Source organism: Zootoca vivipara, chromosome 5 (assembly GCF_963506605.1).
Source record: "Zootoca vivipara chromosome 5, rZooViv1.1, whole genome shotgun sequence".
In the NCBI taxonomy this organism is placed as follows: domain Eukaryota; kingdom Metazoa; phylum Chordata; class Lepidosauria; order Squamata; family Lacertidae; genus Zootoca; species Zootoca vivipara.
Genome location: NC_083280.1, coordinates 85,963,833 through 85,989,719, shown reverse-complemented (window position 1 = coordinate 85,989,719; position 25,887 = coordinate 85,963,833). Strand labels below are relative to the sequence as shown.

The window sequence follows — 25,887 nt, the reverse complement described above, 5'->3', positions numbered from 1 at the left end:
GGAGGTTTAAAGCCCCTTCAAGCTGGTTATACTTCCTACTGTCCAAAAATCCAGCTACCTTTCATTTACAGCTTTTTTCCATAGCAATACAAACCATCTGAAAGCAAAGCAAGTGGAGCCTCTGTCTGTGAGGAGGCTTGCAAAAGTTTGGCATGCAAAATAAACTGGTACCTGCATATGGTTGGTCCAAGCTCTTGAAAGCAACATCTAGTCCCGGAGAGAAGGGCATGTCACACGCCCGTAACTCACAGCTCTCCATAAAGAGAGGGAGAAGTAGAACAGCTCAGCTCCCTTCTGGAGCAGAACCAAATCCTTAAAAGAGCCCAGGCCCTTTGCCTGCAGCTCCACTAGCCTTTTAAAGCCTCTCTTTTGTCTCCTCGACATTGCTGCTGAAAGCCATGAGGTAACTCTCTCTATTTTTACCCCCCAGGCATCATCACTAAACAGTGTGATGGACATTGTCAAGTGTCAAACACTTGCTCCACTTCCCATCCTCCTCCCATAGATGGGGTTTAAAATAGGACATGTCCCTTGCCACAAATGTTTCCACACTTGCGCTCAGGAGAGGGGACTCTTTGAGTCACTGAGCATGAAAGCACTAAATCCAAAAAACAATGTCATCTTTCCTGATACTCAGGCATGTTTCACAAACAGCATTTTTCTGATACAGTCATTTGCAAAGGATAACATCGGTGAAGATTTCTCCAAATGGAGATGGGCCATTCATCACCATTAAAAAGTTTTAAACAGGCATCAATTAACCATTGCGGAAGGATGCCTGCATAGGCCCGGCAGAACAGAAAAGTTTTCAGCAGGCATTCAAAAGTTGAAACGGCTGAAGCCTGCTGAATCTCTTTTGGCAAAGGACTGGGCTGATCACTAAAGATTTGGTTTCTTGTTGTTGCCAAATGAGCCTCATCAACTCAGGGAACAACCAGAGATGCTGATCTCAGTGATTGAGCTGGGATATAAGGGTTCAAGTGATCCCTGGGGTACCTTGGACCTAAGTTGTAGCTGGCAAACCAGCCAGAGCTGGAAAAAGGCACTCTGAGCCACTGAGCCTCCACTGACAGTGTTGAATTCAACAGCACCCCCAAGCTGCAGACCTGCTCTTTCCTGTAAAATGCAATCCAATCCAGGTAGGAACAGAACACTGAAGTCAGTTTTCCCAATGCCCATCCTACAGATCAGAATTATGCCATGGTCAATAGCACAGAATGCCATGGAGAGATCAAGCAGGAGAAGCAAGGTCACAGTCCGCTTGCCCCTCTCTCAATAAGCAACATCCCCTCAGAGAAACCAAGGCTGACTCTGGGCTGAAACCAGGCTCAAATCCAGACTGAAACATGTCTAGATAATTAGTCATAAATGGGGCAGACATGTGAATAAAACAAAACAAAAAAACAAACAAAAACACAACTGCCTTCATATCCTAGTTGGACCCTGGGCAATTGACCTACTGGAGTTAAAAGAGGATTGTTTCCCATCTTGGAGTTACGTTTCCTTTGTTTTTAAAACATCAGGAGGTGGCCACAATGGAATATAGGATCCCAGGCTATCCCTAAACTGCTAAAAAGAATGCCCCAGTCTGCCCCAGGAAAACCCACAATCTACTGCTGAATTAGAGCAAATGGCAACCCATGAAAAACCCAGTTGCCACTTGCTCTAAAACATGGCTTTCCCCAGGGAAAGCATGCCAGGGGAAGAAAAAACAAGCAAACCATACACACACCTGCTTGGACCTGGATGTAGAAAGCCTGGATCTGTGCCTAGAAACGTGGCAAAAAAGTAAGCATGGATGAGCCCTTAGTGGTGTCTCACTTTCCAGATGTTACACGATTATCAACATGTTCCCCTATTCTAACAGTTGTAGCTGAGTATGAGATTTTTAAGGAGGGATCAATTTGAATTGGCAAAATAACGTGGAATCACCAAGGAAGAATCCTCCTGATGGGAGAATTACAGTACAGTGGAACCTCGGTTTATGAACACCTCGGTTTATGAATTTTCGGTTTATGAACGCCGCGGACCCATCTGGAACGGATTAATTCATTTTCCATTACTTTCAATGGGAAAGTTCGCTTCAGTTTATGAATGCTTCAGTTTATGAACAGACTTCCGGAACCAATCACACCCATGCTTCAGTTTATGAATGCTTCAGTTTAAGTACTCCGTGGACCCATCTGGAACGGATTAATCCACTTTCCTCTCTCTGGAACGGATTAATCCACTTTCCTCTCTCTGGACCAGATAGTTCCTCCAGTATTTTCCATCATGAACTTTGCAGGGGGAGAAGGTGGAAGGGTGTTTACTGCACCATTTGTCCAAAAAAATGTCTGCATGCATTACTGTGTGATATTGGCTGGGTGGGTTAAACCACAAGCCTAGGGCTTGCCGATCAGAAGGTCAGTGGTTCGAATCTGCGTGATGGGGTGAGCTCCCGTTGTTCGGTTCCTGCTCCTGCCAACCTAGCAGTTTGAAAGCACGTCAAAGTGCAAGTAGATAAATAGGTACCGCTACAGCAGGAAGGTAAACGGTGTTTCGTGTGCTGCTCTGGTTCGCCAAAAGCAGCTTAGTCATGCTGGCCACATGACCTGGCAGCTGTACGCCGGCTCCCTCGGCCAATAATGCAAGATGAGCACCGCAACCCCAGAGTCGGTCACAACTGGACCTAATGGTCAGGGGTCCCTTTACCTTTACCTTGCCTCCAAAAAGCACCAAATTTTTCTTTGTGATATATTTCTGACTACTGCCAACGTGACATGTGCTGTCATATACATCAGGGCCTCCATTTAACACAGCTACCCAAAACAAGCAGCTTTGATTTTATAAAGGCACACCTGAAATTACTGCAATGTGAATCAGGAGCACATTACGGTCTCATTTCCCCTCCAGTTTCATATGAAAGCAAGTGGAGCAGCACTGTGGGATGGTTTTGGACTACCTAATATCTCCAATGCTTTCCAGCATGTTACTGGAGTTCATAGAACCCCCTTGTCTTAGTATAAGATCTAGACCGTGCCAATGCCTGAGAATGGGAGGACCATGCAAGCAGCAGTTTATTTAACCATGTAACTAAGTTCTCTGAGCAGCTCAATCTCACTCCCCATTGAAAATAAAGAACAAATAACCTTTACAGAATGACAGTCATATGAACCACATTTTACATCAGCCAGAGATTAAGCAACATTGCAGTACAACCTCAAAGCAAACAACTCCAAAGGCTGGACTATTTATAGTACAGGACGAATTGTGAAAGTCTGTCCATACCAACGGAAATTCAATGCAAGAGCAGATCGACAGGTATTTGATAAAGGCAAAGGTTCTCTGATAAAGGCTGAAAGAGAGTGATCTGTAAGCTTTCATGAAGTATATATAGCAGTGTGTGAATCAGTGTATGTAGACACAGGAGTGAAAAACATATTGAACCTGTAGAATATGATGAGCGTTATCAAGCTTTAACCCAGTCAGTGGATTTCTATTGGTGAGATATTTGAATTTGAAATGGAAAAGATTGAAATATTTTACAGAACAGATGATGTTCTGTGCTTTGCTGAATTTTTAACTCTTACAAAACACTATGTGCATGATCCAGCAAAACTAAGAACTTGGTTGTCTCATGCATTTCAGCTGCAGAGTTAATCACATGTGCTTACATCATTTAAATCAAAATCTGTTGGATTTAAATGTGCTTAATGTTGGCTAGATCATGCCCTATTCATTTTGCCCCTGTTCATATCCTTACATATGATCCATAAAGAGTAACTGATGCAGTATAGCAAGAATACATTCTCAATATAGCCAAAGTTGAGTGAACTTTGGCAGGCAAAACAAATTTTCCACGGCAGTTGTCACAGTTAACACAGGGAGCCAAATATAAGAGGTTAGAGAATAAGAGCAGCTGCATGTCCTTTATATGTGCAAGGTGGTGTGTGTGTGTGTGTGTGTGTGTGTGTTTAAAAACAAGAAGAAGAAGCTATGGTACCACACAGGTCCTTTGCACCCCAAAGCATCACCCAGCCTGTTCAAAAACAGCACATGTGTTACGGGGCACATACTATGTCCTGCCCATAAAAGTCCCAGGTGTGTCATCCAGCAAGGGCAAGGCCTCCCATGCCCCCAACTCTTTCAGGACGTAGCTTCTCAGGGAAAAGCCAGCTTTAACACGCTCCTTTAAATAAGCAGAGGTTCAAACGGATGTGGAGAAGTGAACATAGGATGGGAAAGATGAGAAACCGAAATCAACAGATTTGCCCATTTCTAGTCCTGAGGCACCAAGTATTATTATTATTATTATTATTATTATTATTATTATTATATTGTTGTTATTATTATTGATAATATGTTTATTGAAATTTTTTGCATAAAAATATCAAAAACAAAAAATAGAAAAAAGAAAAAAGAAAAAAAACATCAAAAAAAGCAAAAAGAAAAATACAAAGCAAGATCTTGATAATATCTTAACATCGACTTCCCCGTCCCTCCCTTCCCGAGCCTAATTGAAATCCTCTTATACAGCTTCCACAATATTTTGCATAATGATTCAACAATTATAATTCTTCTTCTTCTTCTTCTTATTGACTCAATAATATAACTTAATTTAAACAACATTTTAACTATTATTAATAATAGTAATAATAATAGTAATAATAATAATTTTATTATTTATACCCCACCCATCTGGCTGGGTTTCCCCAGCCACTCTGGGCAGCTCCCAACAGAACACTAAACTTCAAACATTAAAAACTTCCCTAAACAGGGCTGCCTTTAGATGTCTTCTAAGCCTAGGGCTTGCTGATCAGAAGGTTGGCAGTTCGAATCCCCACGACGGGGTGAGCTCCCGTTGCTCAGTCCGAGCTCCTGCTAACCTAGCAGTTCGAAAGCACGTCAAAGTGCAAGTAGATAAATAGGTACTGCTACAGCGGGAAGGTAAACGGTGTTTCCGTGTGCTGCTCTGGTTTACCTTAATGCAACCATTTAAACAGTTTAAAGATGAAAATGAACATAAACTATGCTACAAAAAAATTAATAGGAAACTATTGTTATTCTCTTGGACGCAGCAAATCTTCCATGCTCTACGCTTGGACCCAACCCTGGCCTCAGCCAGGTCCCAGAATTTTTGAAATCAAAAGCTGACAACCCTGTAAACAGACTGCTTATTATTACTTGTTTATCATTATGCCTGAATAGCTAGTCACTGCATGTTGTACAAATAGAATTAATTGGAGAGGGGGATTATTTTATTTCTTTCAAAAAATTATTCATTTTATTGATACACACTTAAAACAAATATAACAAACAAATTAAAAACAGAAAAAGGAAAAAGAAAAATACAAATACATATTGCTTATCATCTTGTTTGCTAGTCATTACCTTGTGGACTTCCTTGACACACACCCCTTTATTGATTTTCAATTTAAAATCTTCTTTAGCAGTTTTCATATCTCATATTTTTTACCATTTTTCAATAACCTAAACTCTATTTTAAATTCCTCATAAAATAAAATTTCTGTTCTAAATTACTCATATTTCTATGCTATCCTCTTTCTTGTTATTTCTCCTTTAATTTTACTTCCCACCACTCCCATCTCAACATGTTGCTTTTAATCTAGATTGTTTCTAGATCCTACTGTCCACAAGGTTGGGTGGGGTTGCTCAATATGCTAGTGGGATGGGAGAGCTGGGGGGGATCACATCTGGCAACCAATTGCCACTTTGGTTCCAGATAGTACGTACATAGGTAGATGAGACTAAGAAGCCCAGGACACAAATTTTCATGGTTCTCTAGCAGTTATGGTGGCCCATTTAACAAAAGTACAGTAATGTATTTTGCATTAACTCTGGAAGTTTATACTTGATTCTGATGAAACTAAGCCTCCTTGAGCAAAATAAACACAAAGATTAGCTCCCCCTGCCCAAATATCATAGAACCATAGAACTGTAGAGTTGGAAAGGTCATCTAGTCTATAAAACCTTCATCCCCATTCGATTTAATAGCATCAAACATGAAAGAAAAGAAAATACTCAGTGTACTTAATGTTTCAGAGAGAGAAACAACCCTCCCACTGTATATAGCTCTCATGATTCAGACTGTCACTAAAGAAAAAAAACCATAAATAAACTGTCTCATCTAGGCCTGAGTGTTACATATAATCGAGTGCATGAAGTATCAGCCACAGTAACAAATGTACTGTGTGAATACAGGGGAAACAGTGTGTGCCCACCTAAGCTGTGTCCTAGTAAAGTAATATTAATATTAATAATATTAATATTAATAGTAGTAGTAGTAGTAGTAGTATACTCCACCCATCTAACTGGGTTGCCCCAGCCACTCTTGGTGACTCCGAACAAAAAAGTATCAGACACTAAAACAGGATCAGACACTAAAAACTTCCTTGTACAGAGCTGCCTTCAGATGTCTTCTAAAAGTTTTATAGTTCTTTATTCCTTGACACCTGACAGGAGGGCATTCCACAGGGAAGGTGCCACTACCGAGAAGGCCATCTGCCTGGCTCCCTGTAACCTCACCTCTTGCAGTGAGGGAACCAGCAGAACACCCTCGGAGCTGGACCTCCGTGTCTGGGCTGAAAAATGGGGATGGAAATGCTCCTGCAGGTATGCAGGGCTGAGCTGTTTAGGGATTTAAAGGTTAGCAACAACACTTTGAATGATGCTCAGAAACATACTGGGAGCCAGGGGCATCTTGCCCATAGAGGCAAGTGGCTCGGGGAAGCAGGGCACCAAGTTCCTGCCGAGTTCTGGAGGGTGCCTGGGAAGAGGTGGAGGCTGGACGCGGCACCCTCGTCTGCCACGCTGAAGCAGCGCCGTGCCCCGAGCCTCCACCTGCCACGGCCACCGAGACACAGGCGCCAGGGAAGAGGCAGAGGCTGTGTGCAGCGCCCTTGCCCGCCGAAGCAGTGCTGCGCCCGGAGCCTCCGCCTCTTCCCTGCCAGAGGAGCCGCTCTGCAGCCGCTGCCTGCCTCCTCCAGCCCCGCAAAACTGCTGGCGGCAGCGGTGTAAAAGGTCAGCAACTCTGGGGAACGGGGGTGCCGGAGGGATCTTTGAACCAGGCGCTGGATAGGGTTAAGACGGCCCTGCTGGGAGCCAATGTAGATGTTTTAGGACCAGTGTTATAGCCTCCCGGGGCCCACTCCCAGTCACCAGTCTAGCTGGATTAGTTGTAGTGCTTGAGCCATCTTCAAAGGTAGTCCCACTTAGAGCATGTTGCAGTAGTCTAAACAGGAGATAACCAGGGCATGTGCCACTCTGGTGAGACAGTGTGCAGACAAGAAAGGTCTCAGCCAGCATACCAGATGCAGCTGATAGACAGCTGCCCTGGACCTGTGCCTCCATGGACAGCTGTAAGTCCAGAATTACTCCTAGCCTGCACACCTGGTCCTTCATGGGCACAGTTACCCCATTTAGGACCAAGGAGTCCCCCCACACCTGCACACACCCTGCCCCCCAGAAACAGTTCTTCTGTCTTTTCGGAATTCAACCTAAGTCCAAAATGAATAAAGAGCAGCTGGGTGTTTCTTTTCCTCTCTACTCCTGCTGAGGGATTGTTTCTGCATTACAGCTCAGGGTGGCAGGGGTGAAGAATGAATGGTGCACTCTTCAAAGTATAACTACAGATAAGTACTACAGATAAGTATTATATGTGTAACCCATGTGCGAAAACCATGCAGGGACACTCCATAGTGCCAAAACCCATGCAGGCATGCTCCATAGGAAATAATCTGGCCTTCCTAGGACCCTTCTGACTCTGCCTAAGAAAATAAGCAATGATGCAAGACATTGCTCACCCACTGCTAGGACTATCAAATAGCAGAGAACAGCTGGGTATGCCTTGCCTTGCTCAGCATTGGCCTCATGGCTGTGCATTATTCAAAAGAGAAAAATACTCCATCAAAGGTGGCTAAAGCTCCTGGGCTGGCAATTTAGGTTTGCTTGACTTACCTATTAGTAAGTCCCGCGGAACTTACTTCTGACTAAACACATATAGGATTGCAGTGTAGATCACTCAGCTCTTGACTCTGAAATTTGATTCTTAACAAAATAAAATAAAATCTCCCCCACTTTGACAAGTGTTAAAGTGAAGTCAGGTGATTGGCAGCTGGGCGGTCCCACTCAACTGATGCACAGAGGGTTCAATCCTACTTTCTACAAGGTTTGGTAGTACAGTGGAACCTCGGTTTATGAACACATCGGTTTACGAATTTTCGGTTTACGAACGCCGCACACCCATCTGGAACGGATTAATTAACTTTCCATTACTTTCAATGGGAAAGTTCGCTTCAGTTTATGAACGCTTCAGTTTATGAACAGACTTCCGGAACCAATTACACCCATGCTTCGGGTTAAGTACGCTTCAGGTTGAGTACTCTGCGGACCCGTCTGGAACGGATTAATCCACTTTCCATTACTTTCAATGGGAAAGTTCGCTTCAGTTTATGAGCACTTCAGTTTAAGTACTCCGCGGACCATCTGGAACAGATTAATCCACTTTCCATTACTTTCAATGGGAAAGTTCGCTTCAGTTTATGAACGCTTCAGTTTATGAACAGACTTCCGGAACCAATTGTGTTTATAAACCGAGGTACCACTGTACCGGTTAGTTTCCCTTCCAAAACATCCAAACCAAACAGAATTGAACTACTTGTGAATCAGCTGTTGTGCTTGGGGGAGGTCCAGTCCTGCTGTCTGCAGCTACATCTCTACCTGCTGTACACCTGATGTCACATATGATGTCAGGTATGGGCTGGTGGGCATTGTTTGGGGGAAATGGCCTTGCAAATAGGGAGACTTGGTCGGCCAAATTTGGAGCATGGGCCAGAGATTCTCCACGCCTTTTTTAAAAGGCTTGGGGTGGCAATTGTGTAAAGCAAGGGTGGCAGGTCAGGGGCTAGCAATGAGCCCTCCCAAGCTGCAAATACCTAAAAGGTGAAGGAGCGACTGCTACTGCTGTATAAAAGTTCATCCACAAAATAAGGGGAAAAGGTGAATAAATCAACACTAGAATTGCGGGTTGTGTATACCAGTAAACCAAACACTGAAAAACGCAAGAAAGGCTGCTGCGGACTGCATGTAACCGTAACAGTTCAAAACCAACTTTCCGTTTATAAGACGCCCCCATGTATAAGGAACCCCCCCCCCCAATTTTTGACATATTTTTAAAGGAAAAAAACCTAGTCTTATACACAGAAAAATATGGTAAACAACAGTATCATTTCTGATCGACTGTGCAATGTACACAGATCACTCAGATGACAATTTAACTGATATAACTCATTGACTGGATTCAGACATAACACTGAACTATGGTCTAGTGCAGGCATCCCCAAACTTCGGCCCTCCTGATGTTTTGGACTACAATTCCCATCATCCCTCACTACTGGTCCTCTTAGCTAGGGATCGTGGGAGTTGTAGGCCAAAACATCTGGAGGGTCGCAGTTTGGGGATGCCTGGTCTAGTGTTATATGGGTGAACCTTGGGTTCCTTCTCCTTTTCTTCTTCTCTGGCACAGTCATTAAAATATCAGAAGTTTTTACTACCATTTTTGAATAACTGAGGGTTATCTCTTGTTTAGATAAACAAGTCAAATTCATAAACCACTGTTTTTTGGGGGGGTTGTTCTACTAAACCATAGTTAAGACTAACCACAGTTTGCCTAGATTTGGACACAATGGTAGCCACATAGAATTTTAAAAAACTGGAAGTGAAAGCTTCTGGTCACCTCCTTATAGCTGCACCACAGGAGGAGGGAAGGGGGAGCATGTGAGCATGAGGATCATTCACATAATGCCAAACCATCTTTAGTGTTATATCTGAACAAAGTGGATTCTGGACTAGATATGATCTAAACCTGATATAAATTTGTATTATAAAGCATGCATATCATCACATTTTCTTTGATTTTTATTGCTTTATTGGGGGAACTACATTAAGTTGATTACGCCCCACCCAAACAGAAGAAGTCACTGCTGTCATCTTGCTGAGTCACTGCTTGAGCTGACTTACTGAGCAGAAATCACCACTGACCCAGCGCTCCTTTGCTGACATCATTTACCCAGTCCAAGGCATTGTATCACTGAGCAGCAAGCTAAATGAGTCAGGCCAGCTGCAATCTACGAGGAGCACCACTCACAACTTGGAGGTCATCCCAGAAGCAGGGCCATAACATCATTTGGCAGCAAAAGCAGCAGCACCCCAGGAGGACTCTGAAGAAGACTCAGAGATCTAAATTTTCAACAGTAAACTAGACTTTGGGCAAGGCTTTTTTGGACATGTGGTTGACCATTGTTTGTGCCTGACAAAGGTAGTTTTGAAAGCCAGTTCTCATACTGTGGTCCCTTTCCATGTGTAGGAATTAACAAACATTTATATATTTAGCAAAATGTATAAAACACACCTCTAAGTGGTTGAGAACAATATCAAGTAAAACATTTTTTAAAATTGCTATAAACCAGTTATGAACAACTATTGGAATAGTAAAAATATGATTAAGATCAACAATAGCTAAAATGAAATATAACATGTAAATTCTGCATGTCTGGTTAGGATAGCAAATAGGAGAGGGTCGGGGAGGGAAGAGGGGAGAAGGAAGCAGGTCTGCCAGGAACACTTACTGGCTTCTTTGGCTTTCTCTGCATAGGAGGTGGTCAGGTCTTCATCGACGGGGTGCTCCACAGGCCCTATCATAGGGATGAGGTGCCTCTCTGCTCGAATGTTCTTAGTTGCATGTGGGAGGAGCATAGCCTCTGGGGAAGGCTCTCTGTCTTCAGGTAAGGGTGGCTGCAGTAGCAAAGCTTCACTCTCTGAGAAGGGGGTGTCAGTGCGACTTCCCGGCTGGCACACTATCTCCCTCTTGGCCACGCCGCTGTGGTTTTCTCCACGTTCTACAACTTGCGCTGTTGCCTCGGGGGTGCTGTCGTACCCGCTCAGCTCGGAAAGTGACACTTCATCCTGCGGCTCACCCGCTTTATTGTTTGGCCCCCCTGGGGGAGAACGGGGGCTCTTCTTGCGAGCTCTCCGGTGCTTTTCCTGGGCAATGTTATCAGCGTCACTGTCGGTCTCGGCATAGTACGCTTCGCTATCAGGGGGTGAGGTTATGTTCTCCAGGGGCTGCTGCCGTCGGGGCTGCTGCTCAGGTTGCAGGGCAGCAGGGGGAATGGCCAGTTCAGGACTGCGCAACTGGGAGGCCCGGCTGAGCGGAGGAGTTGGTGAGGGCACTTGCAGTTGCCGGGGGGAAGGGGAACGCAGGAGCCCATCAACAGATGGGTCCCCACTAAGTGCCCTGTAGGAAAGAAGAAGAAAATACAGTAAGAGATTCTGGGAAAGTTACACACAAAGCAACAGATGAATATCTGATGCAGTTATCTGGATCCCGTGCAGAATCTCCAGTATAGCCCACTTGAGAAGTAAAGTCAGTTTATGGTTAGGAAATGTGAGCAACGCAGCTAAGAATTTGTTCGTAGGCAGATAGATTTCTCTGCTATCTTTCTGTCTCACAAAACTGTGTTATCGATAATTAGCCAATTACGGACTATTATCTCAAGAGGAAATTATGAAAATATGTCACACAATGGCTATCGAAGATATGAGTAAATCCCCAACTTCCTATATATTGCAGTCAGAAGGCCACTCATACAAATTAAGCAAAAATCGGAAAGGTATTTAGTTATGCATCCATTGGACTCTCATGAAGAAGTTTAACCTCTTAGGATGAAATATGGCTTGTTAATAGTACTGGGTGAATCTATTAGTTTCAGTTTCTCTCTGTTTTTCCTTTTTCTAATCTTAAGTTCAATTTTCCACATTGGTTTGCAAGAGAATGAAAATAAATAAAGTCATAATGAAAATTCATCAGCGTTATAGCTGGAATAACACCTAATATACACATGTAGGTAATTTTCCCTAGTCTGCACATTTTTGCATGGCATTTTTCAATAATAAAATGGATTTCTGTATATTATTTTCACTATATTTCATAAAATTTATACACCATTTGATTGTCCAAAAAATCCCTCCCAAGCCCTCAAATCAGTATACAAAAATGTGCATTTATGTGCACACATATTAATTTGTCACAGGATTTGGTTCTAGTAAGGTGAGAGAGGGTGGGGTGGAAATCTCTCCATCCACTTTCTCCACCCGATTCATAATTTTATACCCCTCTATAATCTCCCCATTTGCTCACTCCCCCCCCTAAATCAAAACACCCCAAATGATGTAACCTTTCCTCACAGAAGAGTTGCTCTAACCCCCTTGATCATTTTAGTTCCCTTTTTCTGAATCTTTTCCAGCTCCTTTTTGAAATGAGGCAACCGCAACTGTGCATATTAAGAGTGTGGTCTCAGCATATCTATTATCCATCAGTTGTTAGCTTCAGTTATCAGAAAAGTGAGATATAAATTTATTTGTTTGTTGATTTTAATATTTATCAATCTTCTTTAAAAAAAAAACCCTGCAAAAATGGTGTTGGATGGGAAACAGAGAAAATGCACAATGCCCTTGGATGCTTGGAGAATTGTTAGTTCTTAATGGAAGAGAAATATGAAGCTGCCTTATACTGGGTTAGATACAGTGCATAATAAGTGTCCCCATATAGAAAAAAACAAAACAAAAAACTATAACTACACAACTTTTATAGAATACTTCAAATAACAAAACACCATACAAACAGTAAACACACAATATACGTACTCAGACAGAAAAACTGGTTAAAAGCACATCTCAACTTGATAAAGTCCTTATCAAGTTTGTATAGTGAATCCTAATTGCTTGAGAATATTCTTTTCAAGTTCGAAGTACAACTTGAAAAGAAATTTCTCAAGGAATTAGGAAGCAAGTTTGGGGTCTTGTAGATAATACTGAGTCAGGCCATTGGTCAATCTAACTAATAGTTTCCTTTCATTTGCAGTACTCTCCAATGTCTCAAGGCTGAAATACATACAGCATGGGAGAGAAGAATTGAATTCCCCAACATTTTCTCTCTCTTTAAAGCAGCAACCAGGGGACCTAAGAAGCGGCACCGACAGCACCCTGGGAAATGTGTCAACGCCCCCTTCCTGAGCACTGTCATTCCAATCCAAATGAGAGCACCCTGCTTCCCAACTGCTGCTTTAAAAAGTAATCAGGAAATCTGATCCTGGGTCACATCTGTGTTGGCAAACAACCAGAGGTCTTTCCCAGCCTTGCTACCCACAGTCCTTTCCACTGGAGAGCCAGGGGACTGAACATGGCTTCTTGTGTGTGCAAAATTTGACATTCACTACTGAGATACATGCAAGTAGCAGGAGGGGCAAGTACCAGATGATCTAGGTCGGATCTGATCAATGCATTTTAAAAAATAAATAGTGCCACCTTATGTGAAAATGGTTGAAATTGCATAGGCCTACAGTGTTCTGCTTTATTGTCGTTGTGACACACTTAAAGAAGCTGCATACACTTGATAAATGAGAAAATTGTTAACTGCTTTACTTTTTATACAAATGAGCCTGCATGGCAGTGTCCCATGGCAAACTTATCCTTTAATTAACGCTGACTTTGTGTCAGAATAAAATTCTTTACACATTGGACATCTTTCTTAATAGAGGGCCCACAAGCATACTCCAGCCCAGAGAAGGCTGCAAAAGGCCGTCCAGGCTGCACTGGCAGTGCTAGTGATAATGCAGGCACTGTTGCCAGCAACACAACTTTAAACTAAGGCTCAGCTGACAGCCATGAAATTTTCCAGATGGGCTCATGCTGACTGAGCCGAGTGGCTGGGATCTAAAGAGCTGCTCTGCTTCACTCAAGAGCAGGCGTCCCCAAACTGCGGCCTTCCAGAGTTTTGGCCTACAACTCCCATGATCCCTAGCTAACAGGACCAGTGGTCAAGCATGATGGGAACTGTAGCCCAAAACATCTGGAGGGCCGAAGTTTGGGGATGCCTGCTCAAGAGTTTGCATTAGCTCAGTGGACTTTTTTCTACTCTTTGTTGAACAGCTTATCTCCATGCTTCCAGAGGGCAGCCATGGTGGCCTGTTCATCAGCAAAACAAGGAGCTGCATTCAAAGAAGAAGACTCAAGCCCACAGGGGTTCTCTCCTCACTCACTGTCCACGTCCTACTCCTGATATATATGTTAAATAGCAACAGTCTTGGTACAGGTTATTTGGGTACAGCATTGCTTACTTTCCTGAAATATGAAAACAGTTTAACCTAACATTTTGCTTTCTGTTTTTTAACTGCTTAACAATCTCCATAAGAGCTTCTATCTTATTTTCCCAAATTTTCATATATGTCTTTGGTGTGGTGTTGATCAATGTATTTACAGTATTTATCTACCTACCTACCTACCTACCTACCAGCCTCACATATTCTTGAAATCTGCACTCCAATGCAATTATAAAAAAATATAAAAGTAAAGTAACCATAAGCCTACAGAATGAGAACTTGGATACATGATGCTATTACATCGATCCTATTTAGACTAAGTGCTGAGCATGCAAGAATTTACCCATGCAGCATTCCATGTAGCTGGCTTCAAATTTAAACTAGGCTCTCAGCTACTGAATGTGCAATAATAGCATGTCAATGCAGCACGGGCTCAGGCCACAAGGTTCACTAGTGTCCTAATGCTGTATTAGAAGGCAAGACAGCTGTGGCTTAAAAGAGACATCAGGCACTTGGAACACGGTGCAGGAAAGCTTTTCTTACACATCTGACATCTTCCTTTAAACAAGCCAGCCTGGTCACACTCTGAATGTCCAACATGTCCAGAAGCCTAATATGAGTCATTCTGAGTGTTTTTTAAAAAACCAGACTACATATAATGAAAAAGAGTCCCTGTACTGTTAGTGGGGGGAGTCATTTTCATATGACGCATGCATTCTGGATTGAAGTAGGAGCACAGGACAGGCATAGCTGGGAAGGTATATGAAGTCACATATATAATTACATTGAACATTTAACCAAAATCAGTTTGTGCTACCTTAACTTTTAAAGGACAGAATTTACATGAATGCAGCAACAGGGTGCTGTATTTTTCACTGAGCTCAGCTGACACCAAGAGCCAACAGCTGTTATCATTTACCTTTTTACAACAATGTTGAGGATGCCATTTGAGGAGTCGATGATCTGCATGGCGCTGGCATGTGAGAGGCCAGCACATGATTTCCCATTGATGGATACCAGTTCATCATTTTCCCATAAGCCCCCACGGCATGCTTTGCTTCTTTTACGGATCTAAAAAGGGAAAAGCAGAGAAGAGAGGGTGAAGGAAAACGTTACCATCATGGAAAAGCTGAAAAAGGGGGTTGGTCAGCACACGAAAGGGGCACACTTATGCCACAACCTATATCCCTTCAGCCCATGGCCACAACCCCATCTTTGATGCCAACCCTGCATAGGGAGACCATAACTCAGATGACAGCTGCTTGTGTGTGTCCTCTCTCTGTGTCTCGTCTCATGGCATTCACACCTAGCCCTCACAAGGGGCAACTTCAGTAACGTGAAACGACATAGAAAGGACATGTTGCACACAAAGGGACTAGTCTGGAAAAAAACGGCCTAAGCTTGAGCACAGTACCAAGACTTCTCTCCTTACAACCCTAAAAGCATACGTCATATTGGGATAGGTAACACTCCACTCAAATAATTGGAGTGAATGTGGGGCTGATATATCCAAAGGACCTGCTGCAAATACCCCAATTCTTTCCTTCCACCCACATTGCCATACATGAGAACCGTCTTCCTTTGCCAAACCGTATTGCTCTAGCAATTCCCCAAACACAACAGTGGGGGGCAGTGTTCTCAATGCATGGGAAATACTCATCCCCCATTGGCCAAGACCAGGTACTCCACTTCGTGCCAGCTGGAAGTTAATAGCAACAAATGGGGCCCTTTCATCATGACCTAGGTGACGTGGGGAGGATAGGGTTAACCTTTCCCTCTCAGTGTGCTGTGGTCCCAATGAAAACAAACCCCTCCCTCCAGTGTACCCCTACTTTTTAAAAACTGCATAGTTGCTAATGATGAGCCTAGCATAACATCCTGGGCCTCCGTGTCTCCCCTGCAAAGTGAAGGAGCAGGGAAAAGGAAGAAATGCCTATCTTTTTTGGGTGAGGTATGAGCTGTCTAGACACTTGTTGGACCTTTATCAGCCCCTGGGGATCAGCTCCAAGCTTTTCCTGCAATCTTAAAATAGAAATTGCTCATTCCATCTGCCACATTCATCAGCACAAATGCCATCATCCTGGCCTTCCAGAGACTTTGCCCTTCCTCTGCCTCTAACATTTGGAAAAGAAAAAAAAATCTGGAATGAGAACATGAAACCTAGTAATAGAGCAACAGAGCAAACAGGCTCTCCTGCGCCTATAAAACTGAGCAGTTTCCATCTGGTTTCCTTCCCTCATTTTACCAAGTTTTCTGGGTTACAGTTTGTAGGCAAATTACAAAATAAAGAACTATGTACACTCATGTGAGATGCTATCATTAGGAGAAGCTGGAACGAGGGTATCTGCTTGTATTTGAAGAATGTAATTGACTGGATGGAGAAAAGGTGCCTGAAGCCCAATATTTGGAGAGAAACAACTCTTTCATGGAGACATTTCTCCACAAAGAATGCTGCACCCACCATACCTTTAAAGCACAAACACCAAATCATCCTACGAACCACAGCTTATCCTTCACAGAGCTACAATTTCCAGCACTCTTAATGAACTACAGAAGGATTCTTTGGGGGGAAATGATGTCCTTTAAATGTATGGAGGGTGTACACAGCCATAGACTATCAGCTTTTCATTTGCATAACGAGGCCCCATGACCACCCTGTTCCCTAAGGTGCACCACAGAGGATATTGATTTAGGATCAAATACGGCCACAACTTTATTTGGTTACAGATGTGAGGTTTGGACATAGGCAGTGTGGTAAGCAACTGTGCATGTCACTCCTGCCCATCTGCTGGGAGTGTTTCTAAGGGTGAAGACGACAGGGGACGACGACGATGGGACACCCTATGACCTACGTCAAATCAGGGCATCCCCCAAGTGGTCCCTGTTGGAGGAGTGGTATGGCCCTAGCCCCCGTCTGGGCAATGGACAGGATCCACTCCTCCTGGATCCTTTTAACAGGATACCCTTCCAACCAAAACTAGGCTTACCCAATGCCTATCTGCCTTACAAAGTTGTGACGATTGCTATGAGCTAGGCGAAAACCCAAGCGGTGGTGGGGAAATTCCTCCCCGGCACCCTGAAAAATTAGGCGACTGACATTGTCCATAGCAAGGTTAAACCATCCATGAAAACGGGCGCAAGAGAAAGGCAGAAAAGCTGCGCCATTTAATCTTCCCCTGGGCGTGGTGCCAAGGGCTGCAATTGGTTGGTTGGTCCCGCACCCAGGGAAACACCCACTAACTCCTGCCGCCATTGGCCCATTTGGCAGCAGGAATACGATCCGGCCTGCGATAGGCCAGTTTACCAGGGAGGCCGAGGTCCTGCCCACAATGCCACCCGCCCCAAAAGGGGGAGAACAGACATTCTCTGGATGATATACAATGTTACATTAATGGGATTCCACTTACACAATAGTACTTCTCCTTCCTCTTCTCTTCCCTCCAACCTTCAAACCCCCATTTACTCTGGAAGGTCCCACATAATTTAAGGGTGCAGGTGGAGGAGAGGAAGAAGAAATCCTGCTGTGCAAGTAGATGGACACATCTAGATGTCACTCCCTGAAAATAGCAGCATTCTAATATGCATGCCAATGAGTTCTAAGGGGGAATTCTTAGCACCTTGCTAAAATTAAAATTCTCCCAAACCTGATCCCCCCCACACTCTCATGCAATCTGGTAATTATCAGATTTGGGGGTTTGGCAATGAGATTTCCACCCACTCAGTCCTGAACCTGAGGAGTGGAGTGCTTCACCACACTAATAAAGTTTTTTAATCTATAGAATAGAAAGAGGAATTGATCATTTATCTTTACCTCTCACTCCACTATCATGTTATTATTTTATATGTTTAGGTTTTGTATACCCTGCTTTTATTTGGATATATTATTGATTTTTTGTTTTTATTTACATGTTTCTGTAGTTCCATAATAATTTGAAAATTAAGAAAAATAAATGGGGGGGGGGGGGGTCATTTGGAACTAAAGATCATGCTAACAACCCTCTACCGGTATCCCAGCATGGTAGGGAAGGATCAGCCTACACTAGCTGCAGAGTTCCAAGTGTTTCTCCAGACAACCTATTTATTAAGCAGTCATTTGTTTGCAAAAAATCTGTGTGGAGATTATATGACACTGCTGTTTGTTGAGTTTTCATTCCAATTTGTTTGCACAGACGTTGCATGGTATTGCCCATCATTACCCTTATTACACATTTTCCAGTGCACATTCCCATAACTTTTCTTACCACATACTTTCTGTGAATTTTGGGGGATGCGGTTTTTTTGTGTGTGTGTGCAAAAGCACCAAATCCACTTTAATTGTGCAACCTAAATTTGTTGGTATACAGTTGTATCAGACTCACAAAATAGCGATAGTCTGGATTCTGGAAGCTGGAAGTAAGAACCCAGCGGGGCTTACTTCTGAGTAAACATTGCTAGGATTACACTGTCAGTCCATTTCTAAAACCCTAACAGCAAAAGGGCAAAAGCCATTCAGTCTCAATTCAGCAAAAACAAATATATTTTTAATTTAAAAAATAGACCAAGCAAACTGCTTTTAAATTTTGTACGATAACTAGGGGAGGAATGATTGAGAAGACAGAAAAATCCCAAACATACCCAGGATATTTCTACCAAACTCCACCCAGTGGTATGGATGACAAGGAGCAGCAAAGCAATGAAAAGGTCAGTGAAAAAACGGAAGTGTGTGGATCCTCATGTGCCAATCACACACATTGACAAATTGGATCTAAACAACCCAATTGCAAGGCCCTCCCAAGAGTAAACACAGCCTAAAATTGCAAGGCCATTGAAAGTCTCTCTCTCTCTCTCTCTCTCTCTCTCTCAAAATAATTCTTCCATCCCAAAAAACAGTTTAAAGATGTTTCCTCCTAGAATTACTTTAACTCATGACATCTCACCAACGGAAAGATGATATTGAAAGGCTGTTTCAGAGGGTCAGGAAAAATTAAGCGAGTGGATTCAGCTCCTGCCTCTAACCTACCCATGTTAACACCACTTGACAGGACACCACTTGACAGGAATTCAATGGCAAACCCAATTTGTCTCTTAAGAATCTTGAACTCCAGGAGTGTACTCCTAGCAACCCTCAACCTCCATGGCTATGAAATCTGGAGCTTGGAGCCAGATCAGAGTGCTCTGGCCTAACCACAGCTTAGTCCATGCCAGGATTTATGGTAATTCTGGAACTCCAGTTTGTATGTAACTGAGCAAGGAAAAAACACTGCAGCAAAGCTCTTCATTTACCAAGCAGTCTCCAACTATGTTGTGTGTCCCGGGCATCTAAAATCAACAAAGTCCACTCTCTGTCTTCACAGCCAGCTCCCCACACAGAGGGAGAAACTCTAAAAATAGGATGAAAGACTTCCCAACTGTTCTTGTTCCCAGAGGCAGCTTTTCAAAAACTCATAAATCCCTCTTGGAACGTAACATTGCCAACACAACTTGACTGACTAGTTCTCAGTTTCTTTGCAACTATAGCCTGGGCTGGTATCAGTGAAAAAGATGATATGGGAAGAGAGGATGAAAGTTGACACTATATTTAAAAGTATAATGTGTACCTTAAACTTTCAAAGTAACCCATACTGTACATCTTGGGCTTTGCACATATTACAACTCCAGATGTTTTTGGCTACAACTCCAATCAATCCCGGTCAGCATGGCCATTCCAAGCAATGCAAAAGACATCTTCCTAGATATAAACCACGAAGCAAACAGTAAGGACCCACTTAAACTCACTAAGTGCAGCACCATAAAGTACTTTTCAAAGTGTGCTGGCAATAAACCTTGTGGCTGAGTTTATATGTGACTCTGTAATCACACACAAGAAACTGAACTGATCCAAAATGCCTTCTGCTATCCCATCTAATATTTGCTGCATGGTGTTTGAAAAGCTCAGCTGCTGCTGTTTGTAATTCAGAAGAGTGAACCAGCCCCTTCTCATAGTCCCATCTAAATAAATAAATAAATAAATTTATACCCCGCTCATCTGGCAGGGTTTCTCCAGCCAATTAGGGCAGCTCCCAACAGAATATTAAAAACATGATAAAACATCAAACATTAAAAACTTCCCTAAACATCACAAGCAGTGGAAAATAAGTCATCCTAATAGATACGAATATACTATGTGAGAGAATAATTGGATTCCCCAATGGATGCAAATTGCAGGGCTGGCATACCCTCCAACATTTCTCTGATAAAAATAGGGACGTCCCATTCCATAATGACAATTTTACTATTTATAACCCACACATCTTACTGGGTTGCCCCAGCCACTCTGGGCAGCTTCCAACATATATAAAAACATAATAAAACTTTAAACAGTAAAAAAAACTTCCCTATACAGGATTGGCTCAGAGGTTAGATAATTCATACCCTCCAACATTTCTCCAATGAAAATAGGGACATCCTATGGAAAAGTGGGACATTCTGGGATCCAATCAGAAACTGGGATGGCTTCTCTAAATCAGGGACGTCCCTGGAAAATAGGGACAATTGGAAGGTCTGGGGTGGGAGTGATACCACTATCTTCACAACAGATTCTCAACCAGTGTATGGACCGTGCATTACAAATAAGAAACAATTACTATTTATTGCCAGAAATCCTGATATATAGAAATATCCTCATTCTTCCTATAGGAAGGCCAGAGAGCAGCAACATAATTAAACAGGGAAGGATGAATACATGTGTCCGTAATGCACTGATGAGGAGAAAAGGTATTAAGCAACAGCTGTTCCACTGGAATGGAAAGGATATGTCAAGTATCATAACCTGACTCCTCCAAAAGGCTAATTCAGCAGAACCAGCAGCTGCCACAATGAGTGGAGTTTAAAAATCCATTCACTCACAGCAAGTTCGTATGTCCCATTTCCAACTGGAGTTTCTGTTAGTTTCACAAAACAGCTCACAGTCTTGTGGTTACGATCATATTAAGTGTCCAATTTTAAGCAGAAAAGCAATCTGATATTATTTAATGATCCAATTTAATCCAATCCTGGAAATTTCTGATAAAAGAGATCTATAAAAATCTTATGCTTATGTATATGATGATAAGAAGTGCAGTATGTAAGGACATGAGTTATAGATACTATCTCACCAGATTGATTCACAGAGACAATTATGTTGACAATAAAGGATTTTCTGGAACCTCTCTTTCAGAACTGCTGATGGAAGAAAATTTAAATACACCAGATGAAAGGCTTTTGAGAATACATCATTCGGTTCTCTGTGACAGGATAACAAAATCATAGAATCATAGCACTGTAGAGTTGGAAGGGACCCTAGTTCAACAACCTGCAATGCAGGAATGCCCACAGCTGTCCCTAGGTGGGCTCAAACCACCACTTGGTTAGTTGGCATCTATCTGTCTCGGGAGACAATGGAAGAGTGTGCCTTCAGACATGAAGTCAAACCATTGGAGAGTTATAGTGCCTCCTGTGGTTGTAAAGACTTGTTATGGCAGAAATGTTTTGCTGCAACTGGGGCAGATGAAGGCAGATGTAGATGCACCATAGAGTTTCTTCTTTCTGTGCTCCTCCCAGTGGTCATTCCTCCTCTGGTCACTGTTGTGGATACACAGTCTGACTGTTTTCAGATTCCTACATGAAGGGGTTAATGTTGCCAATCTTCATGTCCTGTTTGCAGACACCTTTGTAATGCAGAGTTGGTGCCTGAAGCCAGCTCCCCAGGGCCTTGGGGAGCCTGCCATCCTGATCACTCTGGCATCAAAATCTCCCAGCAGGAATAGGTGTTCACAGGCTGGGACCCTCCTAATAGCATGGTCTAATCTTCTGGTTAACAGCCATGTGTTTTTGAACAGAGAGAATGTAAAGACAGCTTGCTGGTTTATAGAGTTGAAGTGCTCTGTTGATTAGCATGTTATCTGAGGTTAAGCCTACAGCCATTTAACATCCTTATGAAGCTGCTGGGAGTGGTTATCTGGGGATCTGGACCAAGATGTCATCAGTATGCTGATGATATCCAATTCTTTCTCTGTAGTGTCTGAATTGGGAATGACTGAAAAGGGTCTGGACCAGTGTCTGGATGCAGTGGTGAACTGAATGAGGACTAATAAATTGAGTCTGACTCCTGGCAAGGCAAAGGCTCTGTGGGTGAGTGGTTCCCAAATCCAGGAAGTCAGCAAGTTGCCTGCCCTGGGTCACACTTTTTTTGAAGAGGCAGGTGTGTAGTTTGGGAGTGCTTGTGGATCCCGCTCTGTCACTGGAGGCACAGGCGTCTTCAGTGGCTAGGAGTGCCTATTACTAGTTTGGGGTGGTAAAACAGCTGCAGCCATTCCTGAGCTGGGATAGCTTGACCACAGTTGCCCATGTATTGGTATCCTCAAAGTTGCAGTGGTGCAATGCACTCTATATGGGGCTACCTTTGAGGTTGGTCAAGAAGTTGCAGTAGTGCAAAACTACTAGATTGCTTATGGGGACAAACTACTGCCAGCATATAGCACCTTGTTTGCAGAACTGTGGGACGCAGGTGGCACTGTGGGTTAAACCACAGAGCCTAGGGCTTGCCAATCAGAAGGTCGGTGGTTTGAATCCCCGCAACGGGGTGAGCTCCTGTTGCTTGGTCCCAGCTCCTGCCAACCTAGCAGTTCGAAAGCACATCAAAGTGCAAGTAGGTACCGCTACATCAGGAAGGTAAACGGCATTTCCGTGTGCTGCTCTGGTTCACCAGAAGCGGCTTTGTCATGCTGACCACATGACCTGGAAGCTGTACGCCAGCTCCCTTGGCCAATAACACGAGATGAGCACCGCAACCCGAGAGTCGGTCACGACTGGACCTAATGGTCAGGGGTCCCTTTATCTTTATCTTTGCAGAATTTACACCAGCTGCCAATCTGTTACTGAACAAAGTGCACAGGATGGTATTCAACAACTGTGTCCCACCAACACTAGAATTTCCACTTGTTCACATGTAAAAGATTATTTATAAATACATACATACATAAATCACAATGGGGCTTACATAAAAATTCATAATGGATTGTGCCCTTAGAAATTTATTTGTGGCACACATCTTTATAAATGCCTTGTTTGGTACTTAAACTGGCATAACAGAATCAACAAATTAGAAAAAGGGAAAGCCTCTTGGTATGAATGGGGGAAACTGAAGTTGCTCTTTATAAACAAATTCAAATATGTGTGTGTGTTGACCGATTTGATCCAATTTAAAGGCGGGGCGGGTGGAGTGGATTAAGAGATAAATAATGCTCAAATTTGGACAGCCCACAGTGACTCCATGTGCTCTTTGATGAGATGGATTATTTGGACCCAATGCAATCAGGCATGGTTTCAGTATTGGTATATAAACTGATCAATTTATCCATTGCTTTTAAGAAGGAGCACTGGGCTTGGTTATCCCGAAGCATTTTGCTGTCTTGGGCAAAACAACATATGCCACCCTGTCTCCCAAATATGCATCACAATACAGCAAATACCTCTGAGTCTCCCTGTGAGTAAAAGACAATAAATTAAATAATGGTTGCTGCCTTTCAATGACATTCCAAATCCACTGCCTAAGGCCTAGACTGCAGTTACACAGGGTTCAACATCACCCCAACATAAAATAGAAAACACTAGATATTGACAAAAGGACTTTACATTAGTAGCAGCCCAACTTGTGTGCAGACTTTTCCATTTCCCCCAATTCCACAGAGTTGCACTCTTTGAGAAGACATGGGCACCTCTCCGCACATGTCTATGCTTCTAGAGAGGAAGTAACCCCACATCTATTTTCTCAAATAATGGCTAGATCATTAAGAAAAAAGGATTGGCGCTGCTACTCCACAAGCTCTCTCTTCTGCTCCAGGGAATGCTGAAGTTACAATTCCCAGGGTTCTCTGGGAAGAGGGATTGACTGTTAAACCATTCTGGGAACTGTAGCTCTGTGAGGGGAATAGGGGCCTACTAACACCTATCAGCACACTTAACAAGCTGTAGTTCCCACAATTCTTTGGGGGAAGCCATGACTGTTAAAGTGGTACAACTATACAGTGCAGATGAGTTTCTACATACTCACACACTCCTCTCTCTTGTCCAAGGCAAGCAAGAGTGCTCAAGGATACATTATGTCCTGGCAAAAAGACTCAAGGGGTTTTTGTGTGCAGCATGTGGTCTAGGGAGAATCTCAAGGGCAATACAGAATGGCTTGTTTAAGCTTGCGGTGCATATATGCTCTTGAGCCTGCATGCAGTATCCCATCACTAGTCACCAAAGACTGACAAAGGTCCCATTCCCTTTAACAGCTTACTTCTACCAAAGCATTTAGGTCTGGAACCTAATCCCATTTTCCACTAACACAGGTATTTCTGGAAGCTGCATAGAGGCCACATTTGCAATAGCATGATTGCAGGAGCTAAACGATCCATCCAAGAATGTTGAATTTCTGATAACTACTGATTTGGGGGGGGGACAACTCTTTCCTGAAGATCTGGCATATGAAGGGCTTTAGCATTTGGCACAAGCCCTACTACCCCGGTGGAACTCCGGATAAAGCAGTGGAACATCTTAGATGCAGTGGCAGCTAGTGTTGGCTGAACCCTTCTCCAGCTGAGCCACTGCACTGGCAAAAGATGTGTTGGCAGAATGGCTGAAATAGGGTAGAGACGTGGGCAGCATGAGGGAATAGCACACTGCTGTGTTATTTTTCCCATTCAGTTCACTTTCCCTCCCATTGCTCCTGGCATCTGAATGCTACCTGCTGCTGTGGCTAGGCAACTGCTCTGTAGTGAGCTTGAGGGGACTCCTACTTGAGGGGACTCCTACTTTTTTGCCCTCAACTTTTTCCCCTGTGCATGAGAAAGATGAAAGATGAAAATGTTCCTCCCTTCTCCCTAATGGGGCTTAAACTGCCAATCGCTGCTTCTCAACACTATGCCCATTGATAGTGTGAACCACTGGAGCCAGGATGCAGCTGTGGCTGCCCTTGTTGCGTGTCCTGTCACCCCCTTCCCTTGGGTTGTTTGGGGAAAGGTTCTTTCCCACCCCTGAGCAGCTCTTGAACCCATATCTCAGAGAGCATATGTGTCCATTAAGCTATGTGAGTGCTGTGTTGCGAGTCTTCCTTTATTTTGTGTACTGTCCTCAAAAACAGTGGCTGCGAAAAGCATAAAGGGGCTCGGACCCCTGTATGGAAACTGACTGAGGTGGGTTTTACCACTGGCTGTGTCAGTGGGGTCACTGGAGGGATAATGGTGTCATTTTGCATGTTTTTATGTCGTGATGCACGGGTGTGTGCTGTGGAAATACCCTCATCGTGACTTCATTGGCTTCCTTCATGCGTCAGTGGCACATGGCTGCTGTCACAGCCCCCAACTGTGAGCACTGGTAAACTGTCCAGGGATGCTGGGTGCATGTCTGTCATTTTTACACTGCTTTTTGTACTATCTGGATGTATGCCCCCTCCCTTCACCACCCTGCATTGCAAGCATAGCGCCCATTCAATGTGGTGGCCATCTGAACGGCACAGCAGTAACCTAATTCCAGTCTTGTCATAGTATGAGGATTGGTTTGCTTTGTTAATTTATTAAAGTTTGTACAGTGCAGACGTTTTGAACTATCATCAACAAAGATGAATTAATGTTCTATTGTTCCTCTCTTGCTTGCTCCCATATAGGCCCACCTGGGACTAAATATTAACTCTAGAGCATAGCTGCCAAGTTTTCGCTTTTCTCGCGAGGAAGCCTATTCAGCATAAGGG

At 43.4% G+C, this 25,887-nt stretch overlaps 1 protein-coding gene across 1 annotated transcript in view; it reads right to left on the bottom strand.

Annotated features, from left to right (window-relative positions):
* Window positions 1–25,887, bottom strand: part of SYNPO2L (synaptopodin 2 like) — a 37,974-nt gene that overhangs the window by 9,835 nt on the left and 2,252 nt on the right. Inside the window, exons 2-3 of the mRNA XM_035138046.2 lie at window positions 15,079–15,230; window positions 10,629–11,296 (exon numbers count right to left, since the gene is read on the bottom strand). Coding sequence (XP_034993937.1) covers window positions 10,629–11,296; window positions 15,079–15,230 — 820 coding nt within the window. The remainder of the gene's footprint in view (window positions 1–10,628; window positions 11,297–15,078; window positions 15,231–25,887) is intronic.